Source organism: Balaenoptera borealis (assembly GCF_965194805.1).
Source record: "Balaenoptera borealis genome assembly, chromosome: 3".
NCBI classification, from domain to species: Eukaryota; Metazoa; Chordata; class Mammalia; order Artiodactyla; family Balaenopteridae; genus Balaenoptera; species Balaenoptera borealis.
Window position 1 is genome coordinate 1,320,148 of NC_138866.1, and position 20,291 is coordinate 1,340,438.

Sequence of the window (20,291 nt, forward strand, 5' to 3'; positions counted from 1 at the left end):
TGTTTAGTTGCGGCATGTGGGATCTTTTAGTTGTGGCAATGCGAACCCTTAGTTGCAGCATGTGGACTCTTAGTTGTGGCATGCACGCAGGATCTAGTTCCCGGACCAGGGATCGAACCTGGGTCCCCTGCATTGGGAGCACAGTCTTACCCACTGGACCACCAGGAAGTCCCAAGCATGGTTATTTTTAAAGCCTGCGTCTTTTAGGTCCAGTGTCTGGCACCCCTGTGGAAGTCTTTATATTGTCTATTGAGTAGAATTACTGTGCACAGAATTGATGCATAAAAATATGCAGAGCAAAAAATGTTAACACAGAGAAATGGCAAGAAAATCAGAGACGGGAGATGAAGCTTTTCTGCGTTTAACACAAGTAAAGATTCCCTTTTTCAGGTAGACCAACTCGTCGGCTTTGTCCAAGACCTTCTCTGTTTCAGCACTGAAAGTCCCACTCCCAGGCAAATCCGGACGGTTAAGTCACCTGATTGTGACACCCCCCCCCCCCCCACATCCCCTCACCCTACCCTCCAGGCGGCTGAACCCGGGCGGCCGCTGGGGGCGCTGTGGTGCGCAGGCGCGGCCGGGGGTGTGGCGTGCTGGTCTAGGGCGACGCCGCTCCTTCCGCCTTCCCGGCAGGCCCCGCGCGGCGCTTGCGTGCTCAGTGACCTTTCCGAGTCATCAGCTGTGAGTTAGGGCTAGCTGAGCCGCTAGTTTTTCGCCGAGGTGAGTGCGGGGCTGGGGTCGGTGCTCGGCGCGGGGCAGCCGGTACGGTGAGGGGCCAGATCGCGGGCAGCGAGGACCCGGGGCCCAGAGTGGCCACGGCGGGAGCGGGCGGCGGGCGGCGGGCGGGAGCTTCCCCGGCCCCACCGCGGCCACATCTCCATCCCCCCTGACCTTGAGGTCCAATCCCTCCCCCTGCCCACGCGCACTTTTTACTTGGGTCCCCCAAACTGTAAAGGGAGGTCGTCCGGGGGTTAGCTGTTATTGGCGAGTAAAGTCGAGGCCTCGCTACGCCTTTTCCTTCGGCCGTGAGAGGTTCAACCACCTAACCGAGCTTACTCGGCAGGTTAGTGATGGAGTCAGGATCCAAGCCGAGAGCTCTTACCCCACGTTTAGTCTCTTCTCCCCTTTACACCTCAAGTTTCCTTGCACCACACTGTTCTCGGAGCTACACTGTACGTATGACAAGGCTTTGGGAGAGGGGGAAACGGGGACCAAAACGGGATCGGAGGTGATTGCAGTTGTACGGACCTCAGCCTGTGAAGCCCGGTCTGAGGCTCAACGGGTCAGACGTTTCCTGTTTCCAGTGTAAGGTCAGGTAATAGTTTGCTGTTAATGTAACATACCAACCACTTTGCAGACTTAAACGGACACAGCGGGCACCTACTTGGCCTTTGAATAGGATGGGTCTTTGAAGGAATGGGCGCTAATAAAACTCACACAGCTGGGAAACGATGCTAGATAGAGTGAACTCAGGCAGGAAAAGTAGGGGGCCTCATTTTGTAGACATTGGGAACATGTCGCTTGTCCAGCCAGATATGGCAGCCTTGGGCCAAAGGTGGGGTGGGAAGTAAGCATTTGCCGTGTACCTACCCTGTAGCACTCTTGGGTAATTCTAGGTGAGGAGACAACACCAGGGGCCTGGGCCCTGAGCAAAATATGGAGATAACAGAAGTTTCTTTGGCCCCTTCTTACCTCCTTTACACCCTCCTAGTTTGCTTTGCTCTTTTCCTTCTAGATCCTCTTCTGGCCTTGCTCTAAGGCCCCTACCTGACCTGGGCCTTGCCCTCAGCTTCTTAAGTCCTTCCTCGTAGAATCTCAGGAGCTTAGTACTGTTGTAGTCAGCTGGGCATTTGCAGCAATTCTTTCTTCTCTTGCTGCGATCATTTACTGAGTTTTTATTCCACACCAGGCAGTAGGTTGGGGTCCTTTACTTTGAGAGCCCAGTGGGGCAGGTGGAGCTATCCCTGTTTCACAGAAAGGGAAACCTCTGAAATGACAGCTTCAAGGCATTCCCAGGATCGAGGGCAAAACAGGCTGAACTGGTGTAGGAACCCAGGATTTGCAGGCTTCCGACCCCATTGGTCTTCCTTCCCAGTCAGTGCTGGGCACAGGGAGGAGAGGAATTTGCTCAGTCCCTCTGAACTCTTCCTGTCCAGGGCTTCCAGAGGCTTCTTCCACATCCTGTTTGGATCCTCTCAGCTGCCTTTTCAGGACAGGGCTGTCGGTTTCTTGGAACGTTATGCTCTGACAGAGCATCCCAGTACTGCCTGAAGACAGGAAATGTGAGGGCAGACATGTCTGCAAGGGGTTCCAGGAGGAAGACACAGCCACGGCTTCCTGGGTCACTCAGGGAGCTGGCTAGCCTTCAGGCCTGGGCCTCAGCCTGGCTATGTTCTCTCTTTGGAAGAGCTGGAAGCCAGGCCTCGGAGAGGATTCTCAGTAATGAGGAGCAGATACAGCTGGGTGACTTACAGATCCAGCTGTGTGATCTCAGGCAACTGTGTGATCTTCTCCAAGTAGTGCAGGAGATAAGCAAGTAAAGAACTTCATGAATGCTGTTAAATTTGCATGACATTCTGAGAATAAAAGCTGCGCTCTTTGCTGTGGCCGCCAAGGCCCTGTATGACCTGGCCATCTTCTGTCCACTAGCCCAGCCATGACACTTCATGTAACAAGCATTTGCTGTAGGACAGCAGATACTGTAATTGACACATAGCAACTCCTCCATCTTCATAACAGTCCTCTGAGGCGGGTGCTGTTTTTATACCTGTTTTAGAGATGAGGAAACCGAGGCAGTTTAAGTTAGCTGGAAAGTGACAGAGCCAGGATTTGAATCTGAGCGACCACAGTGGCCTTCTCGCTGTTCCTCCCACTCCAAGCATGTTCTGACCTTGGGTCTTGGCCCGTGAGCTGCCTCTACCAAGGACACTGTTCTCCCAGATGCTCTGACTCTTTAGAGAACTGAAAGTTCTCGCCAAAAAAAAAAAAAGTGAGGTGATGGTTGTGTTAATCACCTAGACGGGGGAAGTCCCTGCACATTGTGCACATGTATCAAGTCACCACCATGGTGTACACTGTAAATATCTTACAGTTTTATATGTCAGTTATGCCTCAATACAGCTGAGATTCAAACAAAACAAACGAAGGACTGAGATACAGCTGATGAACGTGAGCTCAAGTCTGGGTGTTAGTCTCACAGGGAAATCACCATGCCTTGACCATGTTCTTTTTCAGCTTTGAGTGCCAACAGTTCTTAACATGGTGATGCAAGTATGCTAGTTTCTTCAAAAGTGTGTAATTCTTGGCATAATTTGGCGGCATTCGTGGAGGATAGCCTTCAGAGAGGGGGACCATTGATGACAGTGCGGGACAGCACAGGCTGGGAGAGCTCTGGGGCTGGAGGAATGTGAAGTGATGGAGTGCCCGGATGGCCAAGGTCAGGGGATGGTGAGAGGTGAGTGGAGCTTGGAAAGCTGTTGAGAGCAAGAGTCCCCATGTAGATGTTGGAATGGCTTCGGGTAGCAGGTTCGGCATAGGGGCTGCTCCCTGTTGAATAGTTTGGGAAATAGGGTCAAACTTAATAAATGGAAACCTCTTACCAGTTAGGTTTAAAACAATAGTCATGGTAATATTTATCACTGTGTTCCTTTTCAGATGCTTCAAAGCTTTATTAAGAATGTTTGGATCCCCATGAAGCCCTACTATACCCAAGTTTACCAGGAGATTTGGGTAGGAACGGGGCTGATGGCTTTTATCGTTTATAAGATCAGGAGTGCTGGTAAGTTTCTTTGTGTTTGATTCATTGGAGGTCAAGAAGAAAATTACTTTCAAGAGGAATCACAATTCATATTGTAAAGAAACTATGGTTCTTAACTAGGAGTGAACATCAGAACCCCCGGTGGTCCTTTGTTAAAATGTGGGGAGTGTAAGACCTATGTCAGTGATAAGAAATTTGAACAAGACCTTGATATCGGAATTGTTAATTTTCTTAGGTGTGGCAATGGTATTTAGAATGCATGGGAGATGTCTTTAGTTTTAAGAGATGCAGGTTAAAATATTTAGGGATGAAGTGTCATGGTATGCAGTGTTTTACTGTACCTTTTCCACTGATCTGAATGTTTAAATATTTTCATAATTAAAGTTGGGGCAGAGTAACCATTTGGTTCTCAGTGAAGCAGAGATGAGGCCCAACTGTGTATGAATGAGCGATTGGTTGAAAAGAGGAAAGAAAGGAGAAACTTTAAACTGCAAGACTGGAGGTTAGGATCTGGTAGAGAGTGAAGAGTCCTGCAGATTCTGAAGGGCTATTTAACTGTTCAGAGAACATCTGTGGTAGAATTTTTACCACTTCTTGGCTTTGAGACACTATAGGAATTCCTATTTTCTGAAAGCTTCATTTAACAGCTTTGCCTAAGCTATGAACTTTTCAGCCAAATGATGATTTCAACAGTGAGTCGACTAAAGGCATTTTTGTAAAGCATTGATATGACCAATTTTTCTTTCCATTTATTTTAGATAAAAGAAGTAAAGCCTTGAAAGGTAAGATTTCTGCTTCTTAAAATGGGTAGGGAATGAGAAACCCCATCATACCTTTTTGGGTCAAGGTATATCCCTGTTGTGAATTGAAGCTGACGCGAGGTTCAGTAAGCACACAGATGCAGTAGGAACACTTCAGAAGGTGGCGTGTGCTGGCCCGCCGGGAGAGGGTTCCGAAGCTCTGCTCCCCGCAGTCTGAGCGTTGAAAACCACTGCTCACCCCGTGGGCCAAGTACAGCTTCCAGGAGCGAAATGAATTGATCGGGGCTAGCTGGTGCCACCAGTAGGCAAGCAGGAGTTAGCTGTGCCCGTGGGCTGCCCTGTAAAACGTGTTGTGAAAGCAAGAACCACATAAATGTGTGCCCTAGTGCTGGGCGTTTCTTCACTTCGCTTCCAAATGGCAATGAAACTCTAGTCATCTGAGTCCTGTGCAAACTTAGGACTGGCCCTTGACCTTGGGGAGAAGACATTTCCATGCCGCTTGCTCTGTGCGCCTGCACGTGAGCTGCGTGCCCATGTTGATTGCGCAGACCCTCCGTATACATCCACATAGAAATAACCCTCCACGTGCTCCGTCGTACTGGAAGTTGTCCTTTGCGCCTCTGGCTTGTCGGCACGCACCTCTGTGACGAGCTGCCTTCTGCTGCTTCCTTTCCTCCTAAACTGTGTCTGTTGTGCTTCTCCCTGAAAAGCTTCCAGTCCTGCGCCTGCTCATGGGCATCATTAACGAGCTCTCCTTGGATGGGACATCGGTCTGGCTGTGCTGTGGGAACGTGGGACATCGTGTTGACTTGCAGCAGTGCCCCTGCCCTTGGACATGAATAAACGTACCTGTGAGACGCATGCTGCCTGCGCCGTGTCTCTCCCTCCGCCCCGCGCCTGCCGCACTCCGAGTAGGTCTGCGCGCGCCAGGTGCGGCCAGAGTCTCGCCGAGCTGCCCTGTCCTTAGGAGATCCAAGGGGCTGAGGAGTGAACACCTCCGTTAGCGCAGGGGTGGAGGGCAGATCTAGGCTTCACACTCTGAAGGTCAGTAAATGTTAAGCAGTCGATTCTGCTACTTAACTCCCGTGACCTCCCTGAGCCTCTGTTTTCTCATCTGGAAAATGGAGATAATGTGTAAGTTCTAACTTAGAGTTACTGTGGAGCGCAGTGAGAGAAAGTATGCAAGAGCATTATTTAAACTGTAAAATGCCTTTTTTTAAAAAAATTTTATTGGAGTATACTTGATTTACAGTGTTAGTTTCAGGTGTACAGCAAAGTTATGTAAAATGCTTTAGAAATAGGCAGTATTAGATCATATGGTGGATGGAATTATAAGCTCTAGAAAATTTTATCCAGAAATCACTTCTAAGGCAAGGTACATAAATTTTTTAAAAAAAAATCAATTGATACGTTTTCTAGTTTGGCTAATATCAAGTGAATGCTGCATAATGTTTTTCTCCATTTAAGGCAATTACCAAAACCCCTAAAATTGCATTTAAAAAATAGATTCTAAAGCAGTAAGCATAGGTGTGGAATTGAGTCCAGTTTGAAATCTGGTGCTTTGCAGGTGATGGGGGTCTGCCTGTGGAATAGAAATGGTGGCCCAGGTCTTGGTCCTGGTCTCTCGCCATGGTTGGTGCCTGACAGATGGCTGCCACTTTTGGGTGGGGTCTCTGAGCCTTGGTTTCTTCTGTTGTAAAATGGGGATAAAACCCACTTATCAGGCTCACTGACTGCCTCACGGTTGTTGGCTCAACGGGGAACTGGCGTGAAAGCATCGTACGGCCCCAATGAGAGCTGGCATTGGAGCTGGGAGCAGGGTTCCATTCTAAAGCAGGGATCACGTTTTCTCCGATAAGCTTTTGTTCTCTTCTCCGTCCAGAGGATGAGTCAGCACTGCGGATCAGAAAGTCCTAATCTTAAAAATTACTCGTGGGCCATCTGTTCTGAGACAGTATCACCTGGAGGGCTGTCAGCAAGGACTAGCGGGGCCCAGCATTTCTGCTTCCATTGGTGTGGCAAGGGGCCTGAGAACTTGTATTTCTCGCGAGTTCCCAGGACGTGCTGATGCCCCGGGACCACACTTTGAGAACCACTGAGCCATACAAAGGAAGTCCCATTCCGCCCCCCCACCCCGAGCCCTTTCATCCACTACACCAGTGTCCACCCGTGTTCCCCCGGTGCTGTGCTTCTTAGCACATTCAGTCCTAGGAACCGAATGACGTAGAGCTGCAGTCCCATTTTACATAGGAGGAAACTGAGGCTGAGAGAGGGCAGTGATGTGCCAGAGGTCAGCTAGCCGATGCTGGGACCAGGACTTGCGCTCCGGGAGGCTGAGCTCTTATCCAGAGAAGGAGAAGGTGAGGCCTGGGCAGGCAGCCCCTGGAGTCAGCAGAGGAGCTGGTGTGCGGGCCCTGGGAGCGTGTCCCCCTCTACCGCTTGTGGGGTCCTTTAGTTAAGATCATCAGTAAATAAAAACCCATCATGGACCAGCTGCCCATACTGCACCTGTGCAGAATGGGGTGAGGGGCTCTTGGGATTTGTGTTGTGAAGGGAACTTGGCTGAGATGGAGCATATCCTGTGAAAGGTGGACCCTCTGGCCTGTGAGTGATGCAGAGTGGCAGGTTGGAGGATGTCGAGGAGAGACCTGCTCTACCCCCACCCCCACCCCCGGAGATTGTGCCCAGCGTCAGCCATGCCTTAAAGAGTGGAACAAAACTGTCCTCCTGCTGCACCAAGTGGTTCCCCGTCCCTAATTCCTAAGTGGAGACAGCGTGTTTTGTCGCAGAAAGAAGCAAGAGTTTTGCTGTCCAGAACCCACTTGCTGTTTGCACACAAGCCAGTCATGTCCCGAGGTGGCCTGCAGGTGGAGCCAGTGCGCGCCGCCAGCCTGTCGTCGCCAGGCTTCCTGTGGGCACTGAGCACAGATGTGGGACTGCTTGGAGCTGTGCTGGGCACGGGGCGGGGGGGGTGCGGGGGGGCACCCTGTTCAGAACAGCGCTCGGGCAGTGCCGACAGAAGAGGCGTCTGTCTACAGAAGCAGAGAGGGCCTCGAACTCACCCGCGGGCAGGAGCAGCCAGTTTCCAGATGGAGCTCCAAGGAGGCCCTTTATCCTGAGGTCCACGCATCCCGCCCATCCGTGCTTCGTCAGTGTTCTTCAGAGTGGCCTGTGGAGGACCCTAAAGGCAGAGGGAGGAGAACACGGTCCCAGCATCTGAAGGGGTAACTTTCAACCATGTGTTTCAGCCACCAGGGAGCCTCCGGAGGAGGCATGTGTTTCTTGCTTGTCACTGTATTAATATATCCCGGGGTGCGTGCGCCCCAGTCGAGCTGTGCGGCGCCTGTAAGATGATTGATCATAAATTGCAGGTTTGGGACTTCCCTGGTGGCACAGTGGTTGAGAGTCCGCCTGCCAATGCAGGGGACATGGGTTCGAGCCCTGGTCCGGGAAGATCCCACATGCTGCGGAGCAACTAAGCCCGTGCGCCACAACTACTGAGCCTGCGCTCTAGAGCCCACAAGCCACAACTACTGAAGCCCGCGTGCCTAGAGCCCGTGCTCTGCAACAAGAGTAGCCACCGCAATGAGAGGCCCATGCACCGCAACTAGAGAAAGCCTATGTGCGGCAACAAAGACCCAACATAGCCAAAAATAAATAAATAAATAAATAATTTTTTAAAAAATTTCAGAAATAAAAAGCAGAGGACTTTCTGAAAAAGAATAAAAATAAATAGCAGATTTATGTAAAGGACACTAATTCATCTCTTTCCACCTGGTATCTCACATAGGACCAGGCATTCATAGTAGGCACTCAGTGAAAGCAAAAGCTTGTTCTTTGAGAAGATAAATAAAATGGACAAACACTCTAGCCAGACTGGTGAAGAAAAAATAAAGGGAGAAGAAAAAAGTAATATCAGGAATGAGGGAGGTGCCATTACTACAGATTCTACAGATATTAAAAGGATAAGGGAATATCACAAAGAGCTTGAAACCAGAAAATTCTACAGGGTGTATGAAATGGACAAGTTCCTTGTGAGACACAAACCACTGAAGCTCACTCAAGAAGAATGGAGAACCTAAATAGCCCTATATCAAAGAAATTTAATCTGTAGTTGAAAACTTTCTCAGAAAACTCCAGGCTCAGATGGCTTCCCTGATGAGTTACACCAAATATTGAAGAATGAAATAATACCAATTGTACACAAATTCTTCCTTAATAGAACAGGGGGAAACACTCCCCAACTCATTCTGTGAGATCAGCACCAGCATGATTCAAAAGTAGAACAACATTAAGAGAAAACTATAGACCAATATTCCTCTTGAACATAGATGCCAAATTTTTAAACAAAATTTTAGCAAATTGAATCCAATCAAAAGTAAAAAGAAGTCATGACCAAGGAAGGGTTGGTTTAACATTCAAAAATCAATGAGAAAGAAAAAAAAAGAAAAAAAAATCAATGAGATCTGGATTTTAATCAATGGCAACATTCAATAGAGAGAACGGAGAGAAATTGAGATGTTTAAGAAACCCTGAATAGGAGCAGGCTTAAGGTTACGCTGGCAGGTTCCCCAAGAGAAAGAATCTGGCAAACAGCAGAGAACCTACTGATTCTTAAGAACAAAGACTAATGACATAATCCTCAGCTGACTGACTGATAATCTATCTACAACATTGTTTTCTCCAGGGAGCAGGGATTACTGGCATATTTTTTAATATACATGCTGACCTATATTTGTAAGTGCACATGTTAATGCTGAAACTAAAATAGTAGTAGTGGGGGAGGGATGGAGTAGGAGGTTGGGGTTAGCAGATGTAAGCTTTTATATATTGAATAGATAAACAACAAGGGCCTACTGTGTAGCACAGAGAACTATATTCAATATCCTATGGTAAATCATAATGGAAAAAAATGTTTAAAAAAGAATGTGTATATACATATATATATGTGTATGTATGTATAATTGAATCACCTTGCTGTACAGCAGTAATTAACACAACACTGAAAATCAGCTGTATTTCAATAAGAAAAAAATAGTAGTAGTTGTTTCTTAGGGCAGTATGCTGTTATGTGTAGCAGAAATAAGGTGTTCTTTGCTTAACTAAAAAAAAAAAAAATCAATGTAGCTCACCATATTAATACAATAACAAGGAAAAACAATATCATCTCAATAGATGCAAAAAAAAAGCATTAGACAAAATTAAACATCCATTCGTGTAATGTTTCTCAGCAAAGTAGGGATGAAACGTGACATCCACAATATAAGTGCATCTAGGACTTCCCTGGTGGCGCAGTGGTTAAGAATCCACCTGCCAATGCAGGGGACGTGGGTTCGAGCCCTGGTCCGGGAAGATCCCACATGCTGCAGAGCAGCTAAGCCCATGCACCACAACTACTGAGCCTGTGCTCTAGAGCCCGTGAGCCACAACTACTGAACCCATTTGCTGCAACTACTGAAGCCCACGCACCTAGAGCCTGTGTGCTGCAACAAAGAGAAGCCACCACAATGGGAAGCCCGTGTACCACAACGAAGAGTACCCCTGCTCACTACAACTAGTGAAATCCCACGCGCAGCAGCAAAGACCCAACGCAGCCAAAAATGAATAAATAAATAAATTTATTAAAAATATATATATATAAGTGCATGTATAAAAAACTTTCAGCTGGGCTGCCCTGGTGGCGCAGTGGTTAAGAATCCACCTGCCAATGCAAGGGACATGGGTTCGAGCCCTAGTCTGGGAAGATCCCACGTGCTGCAGAGCAACTAAGCCCGTGCGCCACAACTGCTGAGCCTGCACTCTAGAGCCCACAAGCCACAGCTACTGAGCCTGCACACTAGAGCCCACGAGCCACAGCTACTGAGCCCGCGCACCACAACTACTGAAGCCCATGCGCCTAGAGCCTGTGCTCTGCAACAAGAGAAGCCACCTCAATGAGAAGCTTGCGTACCGCAACGAAGAGTAGCCCCTGCCCGCTGCAACTGGAGAAAGCCCACACGCAGCAACAAAGACCCAACACAGCCTAAAATAAATTTTTTTAAAAATTGTTTGTTTACATCCCCTTTCTGATGTTTCATTGTTAGTGTAAAGAAATACAACCCATTTCTGTATGTTAAACTTGTATCCTGCAATCTTGCTGAATTCATTTATCAGTTATAGTAGTGTTTGTATGGAGTCTTTAGGGTTTTCTATATATAGTATTCTGTCATCTGCATATAATGACAATTTTACCTCTTCCCTGCCAATTTGACTACCGTTTTTTTTTTTTTCTTGTCTAATTGCTATGGCTAAGACTTCCAATACTGTGTTGAAGAAAAGTGGTGAAAGTGGGCATCCTTTATCTTATTCCAGATTTTAGGGGGAAGGCTTTCAGCATTTCACCATGGAGTGTTATATTGGCTGTGAGTTTGTCATACATAGCTTTTATTATTTGAGATATATTCCCTCTGTTCCACTTTTGTAAGGGTTTTTATCATGAATAGATGTTGAATTTTATCAGATGCTTTTTCTGCATCTATTGAGATGATCATGTGGTTTTTATCTTTTCTTTTGCTGATGTGGTGTATCACATTGATTGATTTGCATATGTTGAATCATCCTTGTGCCCCTGGGGTGAATCCAACCTGGTCATGGTGTATGATCTTTTTTATGTGTTGTTGGATTCAGTTTGCTAATTTTGTTTTAATATAAATTTATTTATTTATTTATTTATTTTGGCTGCATTGGGTCTTTGTTGCACATGGGCTTTCTCTAGTTGCGTTGAGCGGGGGCTACCCTTCGTTGTGGTGCGCAAGCCCCTCATTGTGGTGGCTTCTTCTGCAGAGCACGGGCTCTAGGTGTGCAGGCTTCAGTAGTTGTGGTACATGGGCTCAGAAGTTGTGGCTCGCGGGCTCTAGAGCACAGGCTCAGTAGTTGTGGTGCACAGGCTTAGTTGCTTCGTGGCATGTGGGATCTTCCCGGACCAGGACTCAAACCCGTGTCCCCTGCATTGGCAGACAGGTTCCTAACCACTGTGCCACCAGGGAAGTCCAGTTTGCTAATATTTAGTTGAGAATTTTTTGCATCTATATTCATCAAAGATATTGGCCAGTAATTTTCTTTTTTGGTGATGTCTTTGTCTGGGTTTGATATCAGGGTGACGGTGGCTTCATATAATGTCTTTGGGAGTGTTCCCTCTTCAGTCTTTTGGAAGAGTTTGAGAAGAATTGGTATAAATTCATCTTTGTATGTTTGGTAGAATTCACTTGTGAAGCCATCTGGTCCTGGACTTTGTTTGTAGGGAGGTTTTTTTTTGTTTTGTTTTAATTTATTTATTTTATTTATTTATTTTTGGCTGCATTGGGTCTTCATTGCTGTGCAGGGGCTACTCTTCGTTGCGGTGTGTGGGCTTCTCATTGCGGTGGCTTCTCTTGTTGTGGAGCATGGGCTCTAGAGTGCAGGCTCAGCAGTTGTGGCACACGGGCTTAGTTGCTCCACGGCATGTGGGATATTCCTGGACTAGGGCTCAAACCCGTGTCCCCTGCATTGGCAGGCGGATTCTTTTTTTTTTTTTTTTAATTTATTTATTAGTTTTGGCTGTGTTGGGTCTTCGTTGCTGTGTGTGGGCTTTTTCTAGTTGCAGTGAGCGGGGGCTACTCTTCGTTGCGGTGCACGGGCTTCTCGCTGTGGTGGCTTCTCTTGTTGCACAGCACGGGCTCCAGAGTGCACGGGCTTCAGTAGATGCGGCGCATGGGCTCAGTAGTTGTGGCTCGTGGGCTCTAGAGCGCAGGCTCAGTAGTTGTAGCGCATGGGCTTAGTTGCTCCGCGGCATGTGGGATCCTCCCGGACCAGGGCTTGAACCCGTGTCTCCTGCATTGGCAGGCGGATTCTTAACCACTGCGCCACCAGGGAAGCCCCCTGTAAGGAGTTTTTTTATTACAGATTTTATTTCACATTTAGTGATCGGTCTTTTCAAGTTGTCTGTTTCTACTATATTCAGTTTTGGTGGGCTGTATGTTTCTAGAAAGTTGTACATTTCTTCTAGGTTGTCAAATTTGTTGCCATATGATAATTCATAGTGTTCTCTTATGGTGTTTTGTGCTTCTGCAGTATCAGTTGTGATTTCTCCTCTTTCATTTCTTGTTTTGTTTATTTGGGTTTTCTCTTTTCGTCATGGTGAGCCTTTGCCCAGCATTCTCCAGCTCTTCCTGAGCCGAGGGACAGCGCAGGAAGCCCCAAGATGGAATCCACACCTCCTGCTCTCACCATGTTTTGCATACACCCTTCTGGTGTCACTAAGCTCTTTTATTTTTTTTTTAATTGAAGTGTAGTTAATTTATAATGTGTTAGTTTCAAGTGTATAGCGCAGTGATTCAATTATATATGCATATATATATCTCTCTCTATATATATTCTTTTTCAGATTCTATTCCATTATGGGTTATAATCACTAAACTCTTGTAATTATTACATATCTTCCTTGGTAGATGAAAAGAATTTCTTAAAAGAATTACAAGGATGTTTTCCTTCCCAGCTTGAAGGGTCTGTGGAGGACTCAGGTGGGGTGGGTGCTCTCACTGCTGCCCCAGACCCCTGGGATCTGCTCATGGCCCTGAGTGCCCTCCCGGCTTTGCTGGCCTCCCCCATTGCAGCCCCTGCAAAGTTGCTTCTGGGGGCTGGCCCAGGGAGGAGCCAGGAGTGCCGGGAGCTCACGTCCCCCAGGGCGGCACTCCCCTGAGGACCCCCCGGATTGGCTTCTTCCTCTTCCAGAGTGTTACAAAGCCTGCTCACCTCCACCCTCGCAGTCTCCCCTGGGGCCACTTCCGCAAGAAGCCACCCGCACCTGCGTCCTCTCCTGGGAGTCAGCTTCTGACCACCCATCCTGAGCCTCCAGACACCTTTCAAATGAACGTGACAGGAATCGCAGGGGTGCCCAGTACACGGCCCTGCACACAGGTACCTCGGCGTGGCAGCCATGCCTCTGCTCTCTCCCCTGACCTTCATATCACCTTCCTTCAGGTGACTTGGTACCCCAGCCTGGGGCTTGGGAACGTCACAGCGGACCTGCCAGTGTCCTGAAGTATCCAGGAGACTGGCTGGGGCCCAGCGCCTCCCCCACCCCACAAAGGGACTCCTGTGGGGAGCACAGAGGAGCCGCCTGTCCTGGAGGCTGGGGTTCTACCTCCTGCGAACAATGGCCGGACTCAGTGCAGACACTGCCATTGAAGTGCGGGCATTCTGTCTTTTGAAAAGGGCAGAGAGGAGCCTTGTGTTGGCATCTCCTCTCTGGCCTCAAAACCCAGTGGCGTTTCCAGTGAAACCAGCACTGTGGCCTCCCGTGCCCTCACCCGGGGAGCCGGAGCAGCTCCAAAGTCCATCCCGTGTGCTGAGGTGCCACTGGCCTCAGAGCCTCTGCCAGCCATCGAAGTGGGGTCCCTGGGTCCCCATCCCTGCCAAGAACCCCTTTCCACAGGTGAGCTGTGCCCTGAGCCCCAGGCACTGCCTAGAGGTCTCCACACCCCACCTTCACGAAGGAAGCAGGGCTCTGCCCTCACTCCCCAGATCCCTGCCCTCGAGCCCCAGCACCCTGGAGACAGTCGTCCAGGAGAGGTGGTTCAGGCGCACTGGACGGGGCCGCAGCCCCCTTCCAAAAGGAAGCAGGTGCAGAGTGATTGAAAATACGTCCTCTCTGAAATGGCTTCAGCCACAGCGGTGGCTCTCATAGAGTGGGGTCCCGGGGCCACTGCAGCGGCGGCAGCATCTGGGAACCGGTAGGAAATGCAGGTCCTCAGGCCCCGCCCAGACCTGTGGCATCACACACTCGGGCAGGCAGCAGCCTGTGCTTTAAGGAGCCCTCGAGTAGCTTCTGATCACACAAGTTCAAGACCCTCGGAAGAGCCTGCCTCTGAAGGAAGCCTGGAGCAGAGGCTCCAGCAAGGTCGTCAGCCGCCTGCAGTTCTGCCCAGTCAGTGAGTCACAGGTGAGCACAGCAGGTTTTCCTAACACAGGGCCCGGCGCCCAGGTGTCACCAGGGAAGAGCTGCATATCTGAACGCTTGCTTCCCTTCCCTCCCCGCGATCCCTGGCCAAGGCTGGGAGCCCCACCGCACCAGTGCCTGGGGGCCACAGTTAGTCTTGTGGCCCTAAGGTCAATTTCTGGTAACCTGGAGGGTGGCCTTGGGCCCAGTGTCATCTCGCCTCCAGCCCCCTGGTGCATCCAGTTAGCAGGCTGAGCTGGCCCCCTGCCTCCTAGCCACTGTTTGAGCGCAAAGCTGGGCATCAGAGGTCCTGCCTTGCTGCCCGGCTCTGTCCCCTCTCCAGGAGATGGACTGTCTTCCAGTCCCCAGTTTGCAGTCAAATACAGGCACAGCACAGAGGGAGCTAGTGTCACCACTGGCCAGGACCTCCCCGGGCCCTTCCCACCCACACTGTCCCTCTGTTCACCAGGCCCCTCCCACAGGTGGGCCACCTGCACCCAACACCTACAGCCAGGTGCTAGCATCCCAGCATGTGAGCCAATGCGAGCTGACCTACATTTACCTGAAGGTGCCCATTGGACTGGCACAGAGCCAGCCTCGTGTGCAGGGGACAGCCCGACTCCACTCCTGCCCCTCCTGTCAACCGAGGCAGACCGGAAGGAGACCAGGCTCCAGTGTCCACAGACGTCCATCCCAAGATGCTCTCACTTGGCTTGTCCTCACGTCGGCCTGGGCAGGACAGGATCCCTGGGGAACCCAAGGAAAGCATTGGGGCCCCCGGGCCTCCTGGAAGCAGAACTGGATCTGGGAGAAGGAAGGTCACGGCATCCCTCAGGCCTCCCCCTGCTAGCATTTCTTCTCCCTGGTGCCTGTTCTGCCCACTCTTCTCCTCCTGGTCTTGGCCCGAGGATGAGGTCATGGTGCCGTGCGGGGCCCATGTGACATTTTGCTGCATTACCCTCCTCCCCGGGGCATCTCCCCTCCTCTCTTCCTGGTCCAGATACCTGAGGGGGACATCTGACTGGCCCAGCCCATCTTTCTGCACCAGGCTACAGGGCATGGCCAGCCTGTGCGTGAGCTGCCTTCAGGTCAGGTGTCCACCTGATCCAATCGGTGTGACAAGCAGAGACTAGCAGCCAGCTTTCCTTCACGACAGCTCTGACCATCACCTCTCACTGCATCATTGACTGGGCTTTGAAAATTTTGATTGTAAATGCCCCCAAGTTCGTGAAGTTATATTTAACCCTTAAAGATTGATGTGTCAAGTATGTCAACCCAATGATCCTGACCTAGAAGTCCAGGTTTGGTGGCAGTTGCTGTGGGTGTGTGCTGGGCCCTGGTGCCAGGGGCTTGTCTGGACATCTGCATGCCCCCTTCTCCGGCTAGGAGCCCAAGTTCACTCGTATTCTCTCCAAGTGGGAACTGAACAGACCAGAGGAAAACACGTGTTTGCTGAGCCTCTGGTTTCACTTCCCAGACAGCGAGGACTCGCTGGTCACCTCCACTCTTCTTCAGGGAAGATGGAGGCTGGCCCTCAGGACCAGGGTTCTCAGGGTGAACCTGGGGTCCGGGTGATGGCCACGGCCAGCCTCTCTTTGACTGCCACGGGGAGTGGTTAATAAACACCTAGGCTGGCGGAGGGATGCCTTTCTTCCAGGAAATTAGTTCAGGAGAGCTTGGTGGCCTGGATCAAGTCTCCTGTTAAAGAGTAACTTACACCCCATATTACATTTGAGTCCCGGGAGTAAATATCCAGGGGAAGTGTTTATTTTAACAGGTGAACAAAGCATCCTTTGTGGGCCAGCTCTGCCAGCGCCAGGATCTCCTTTGATAGCAACTGGCTGGCACAGCCCCTGGGAACATGCAGCCTTGTGGTTGACCAGTTAACCACTCTCCGGGTGGGTTTATCCACTCTGGTCTTTGCTTTCCCAAGCACGGGATTGATGGAGCTGTCAGCACCCCCTCCAGACCGTCCACATCAGAGTGGGATGGGATCTCTCTCCCCTCGTCTGGAGTGACGGTGTTGTGCGCCCTCAGAGTGGGCCGTCCAAACCTGAACTTCTAGGTCAGGGTTGTTGGGTTGACACCCCATGTACCACCTCTCTAGGGTCTCGCGGTGTCTCCCAGACCCTCCTGGAAGCAGCTCCACAGATCTGCTGGCTCTAAACCCTCCCCACTGGCTGCACCTCTGTGCGTCCCAGGAGGGAGCTTTGCTAAAATACACTTTTCCTGGGCCCCAGCCTGGATGACTCAATTAAATTCCTGGGGGTGAGAGTCTGGCACTTGTACTTAAAAAAAAAAAAAAAAAGAAAAAAAAAACCTCCTTTGTCTGATTCAAAACAATGTAGGGAGAAGGGGAACTGGGTAGAGTATAAATAAAACAAGATGGGCATGAGTTGATGGTTGATATGGGGATATGAAAGTTCAGTATAAATCCTGTCTACTTATGTAAAAAGTTTGGTGTAAAATATTAACAATGTTTCACGTAATGAAAGTTTTAAAAAAAATGCTCCCCAAGAGATTCTGCTCTGCAGCCGAACTGAGAACGCCAAAAGTGAGCCCCACGGGATTTGATGGGAGTAAGTCGGCTTGGGCAAGATACCGACTCAGAAAGCAGAGCTGCTCCTGACCCCGATGCAGCAGCCTGTGGTCAGCTCCACTCCGTTCCTTCTGAACACCGGGCTCCGTCTGATCCAGGTAACGGTGTGTGAGATGGAATCTGAGAGTCTCCACTGTAGGTCAGGAAGCCTGAAGGGCCAGCGGTAGCTGGTCCAAGTCATGCAGCCAGGAGAGCAGGAGGGCCTGGGGTGCACGGAACCTGCAGACCAAGCCCAAGGACACTCCTCCCTGGGACTCTTTTGGGAAGGCCCCGACTGACGGCCTGCTGGCAGCGATGCCCCGAGCCGCTGGGCACAAGTGGCCTTGTGAATAAGCCAGTGGCCTCCAAGGGGACAGGCACAAGGTGGTCAGGTGGGGCGCAGCCCTGGGAAACCAGGCCGAGAATGTTGCATGGGCGCTGGCACCATGGACACACCCCGGCCGCACCCACCCCACCCCTCGGGATTGCCCTGGCCTCTTTCAGCCAAATGCCTGGGAAGTGGGTCAGCTGAGGCAGGCGCATGTGGGGAGCGTGGGGCAAGGTCCATCACCCGGCAGGTGCTCCTAAGTCTGGGGAGGTTTGGTGACTTCCCGCCACAGGTGGGCAGGCCAGCAGTGAGTCAGGAGGAAGCAGCGCGCTGAGGAGGCTGGAGGCCACTTCCCTGCGTCCTTCCACCTCCTTGGGAAGCCTGCCCCAATTTGCACCTTGGCCGGCTCGGCCTTCGTGGGAAGCACTGCAGGCCACACCCTGGGCCTGCCCGGGTGGCCTGGTCTTTCTGGCACGTGCCTCACCCTGACCTAAGTCCTGGGGAATGAGCACCCGGCAGAGGCCACCCAGAGCTGGTGTCATGGGGATGTGGGGGATGGACGTGGGCAGGACCTGCCCCTGCCCCTGGGCCCGCCTGGCATGGCAGTGGGCCCGGGCCATGTGTCCTGGAGGACAGGGCCCACTCGGTCATCGCCCAGCCCTGAGCACCCTGGCCACAGAGGCTCCGGGGAGTCGGCCCCGGAAGGGAGAGTGAGCGTGTGGCTGGACGGGGCCTGCAGAATTCCTCGGCTTCCAGCTGAGTGCCAGCTTCCCCCCTGATCCATCTGGAATCGCTGAGACTCCCAGAGGCCCTGACTGATTTCCTCCCTCGGGCATCTGGGCTCTGCCCTTGGGGTCCCCTTCACCTGCCACTCCTTTCTTTGTGCTCCACACTCACCACTCCCACCTGCCCCTCTCCCAGTCCCTGCCAGACCGGACCCTCACACAGCTGGAGGTGACGCCGGGCAAGTCACCCAACCTCTCTGAGCCTCAACTTCCTCATCCGTAAAGTGGGCGTGCTGACTCCTGTGGGGGCCATTGCTGCAGCCTTGGGTCCTCCACAGCAGACGCAGGTCATAAGGAAGATCTATGCGCACTGACAGAATCTCCAAGATTTAGTCTGCTCAAGGGAAAAGCAGTTTACAGCATGATACATACAGAGCGACACCCTTTGAGTTTAAACACACACACAGGCGCAAAACTCAAACTATGTGTTTATATAGGCACGAGCTTGTATATCAGTAAAAATCTGGCAAAGTAGGCACCAAAACAAAATAGGGAATATACCGGGAGTCGGGGGGCACAATAAAGGGGCTTGATCAAGATGGACTTGGATTTTATTGGTAACACTTTGATTTATATGAGACTGTGTTCAAGAATTAACTGTGTGGGACTTCCCTGGTGGCATAGTGGTTAAGAATCGCCTGCCAACACAGGGGACACGGGTTCGAGCCCTGGTCTGGGAAGGTCCCATATGCCGCGGAGCAACTAAGCCCATGCACCACAACTACTGAGCCTGCACTCTAGAGCCCGCAAGCCACAACTACTGAGCCCATGTGCCACAACTATTGAAGCCCGTGCACCTAGAGCCTGTGCTCCGCAACAAGAGAAGCCCTTGCAATAATAAGCCCGCGCACCGCAACGAAGAGTAGCCCCCACTCGCCGCAACTAGAGAAAGCCTGTGTGCAGCAACGAAGACCCAACATAGCGAAAAATAAATTAATTTTTTTAAAAAAAGAATTACTGTGTGATTTCAAATAAGTAAAAATGTAAATTGCACCCTTCTTGCAAGGGCAAGAAGAATTACACCCTGAGAGACTAACGCAGCCCTGCCCTCCTGCCTGGCTTCTCTCACCTTCTTGGCACCTCCGTTCCAGGAACCGTCCCCCAGCCAGGCGAGTTATTCACTCAACAAGCAGGTGCTGCCGCCGCCTCTATGCTGGCCTCGGTCTGGACTCTGGGTCAGAGGTGGTTCCGAGGTGGGCCTGGCCTGACCTGGAGGGGCTCCCAGCCCGGAGGGACACTGCAGGCAGCCTTGACGCCCAGCTCGGCTTCCACATGTGTCTCCTAAATGTTTGGAGGTGCCAGAAAACCCAGCAATAGTATTTTTCAGGCCAAACACCCATGAATAAACATTTTCTTCCAAAAAGAAAGTTTGTCAGACCAAGATTAATTAGCCAAACAGTAAAACATGCAGCAAAACTAAAGGAGGCCAGATAACCTGCACCCCAACACCAATGAAGTCACAGGAAATGGGTGACTTGGAGGCTTTTTCAAGCCCCTGCAACCCCCCTGCAAGGTGTTCTGAACTTGAGACCCTCCTAGCGGACCCCTTAGGCACCAGCGTTGATTGCAGTGCCCACCAGCATTCTGCACTTGGCCCTCCCCCTTCTCAGCACCCGCCCCTTTCTGATATCCTTTCCCATTCCCTACTCTCAGCCCAAACCAGGCCCAGGCGTCTCTAAGCCAAGTGTGCCCATGATCTACCTGTCCCTGGGGCACGGTTGGCAAACACAGAAGGCCTGCTCTGGGCCAGATGGTGGGGGCGCAGCATCCAGACACAAGCACATCTTCCCAGATCAGCCCAGGGGCTCTGGGAGGTTCCCCAGATCCGGCCACCCTCGCCCGAAGTTTCACACCTAGGCCTGGGAAAAATGTGTGTGTCGGGTTCGGTGGAATGCAGTCCCCAGGAGGTCACACCCGCTGCCTGGTCACCGCTGGGCTCTGGGAGCCCCTGCTCCCTGAAGGTGGGCGGCAGCATGATGTCCATAGCATCAGGGCCTGGAGAGCCGAGTGTGGGCGGGGAGCTGGGAGACGGGGGAAGGGCTTGGAATGGTTCAAGTCAAATTCAGCCACTTAGTACTGCGTGGCTTTGGACATGTGAACATCGTCCCCCAAGCCTCAGTTTCCTTA

At 51.0% G+C, this 20,291-nt stretch overlaps 1 protein-coding gene and 1 long non-coding RNA gene across 6 annotated transcripts in view; both read left to right on the forward strand.

Moving 5' to 3' along the window:
* LOC309626659 overlaps positions 1 to 20,008 on the forward strand; it is a 191,802-nt gene extending 171,794 nt beyond the window's left edge. Inside the window, exon 4 of the long non-coding RNA XR_014243343.1 lies at positions 18,815 to 20,008. This is a non-coding gene — a long non-coding RNA (uncharacterized lncRNA). The remainder of the gene's footprint in view (positions 1 to 18,814) is intronic.
* ATP5MJ (ATP synthase membrane subunit j) lies at positions 562 to 13,397 on the forward strand. Of its 5 annotated transcripts, none has more exons than XM_082387649.1 (4): positions 562 to 720; positions 3,655 to 3,778; positions 4,516 to 4,539; positions 5,229 to 5,379. In XM_082387649.1, exons 2-4 carry the CDS (start codon positions 3,655 to 3,657, stop codon positions 5,261 to 5,263), a joined length of 183 nt encoding a protein of 60 aa, XP_082243775.1. In that variant the 5' UTR covers positions 562 to 720; the 3' UTR covers positions 5,264 to 5,379. The 5 variants fall into 5 exon arrangements, with proteins under 5 accessions (XP_082243775.1, XP_082243771.1, XP_082243773.1 ...); XM_082387645.1 differs by lacking the exon at positions 5,229 to 5,379 and adding an exon at positions 13,267 to 13,397 and having other exon boundaries at positions 566 to 720; XM_082387647.1 differs by lacking the exons at positions 562 to 720; positions 5,229 to 5,379 and adding exons at positions 1,148 to 1,315; positions 13,267 to 13,397.
* Positions 20,009 to 20,291: the final 283 nt, after the last annotated feature.

Coding starts and splice junctions, on each gene's coding strand:
- ATP5MJ (XM_082387645.1), top strand. CDS start 3,655: ATGCTTCAAAGCTTTATTAAGAATGTTTGGATCCCCATGAAGCCCTAC. Junction 3,779..4,515: donor TTATAAGATCAGGAGTGCTG/GTAAGTTTCTTT, acceptor CATTTATTTTAG/ATAAAAGAAGTAAAGCCTTG. Junction 4,540..13,266: donor AAGAAGTAAAGCCTTGAAAG/GTAAGATTTCTG, acceptor TTCCTCTTCCAG/AGTGTTACAAAGCCTGCTCA.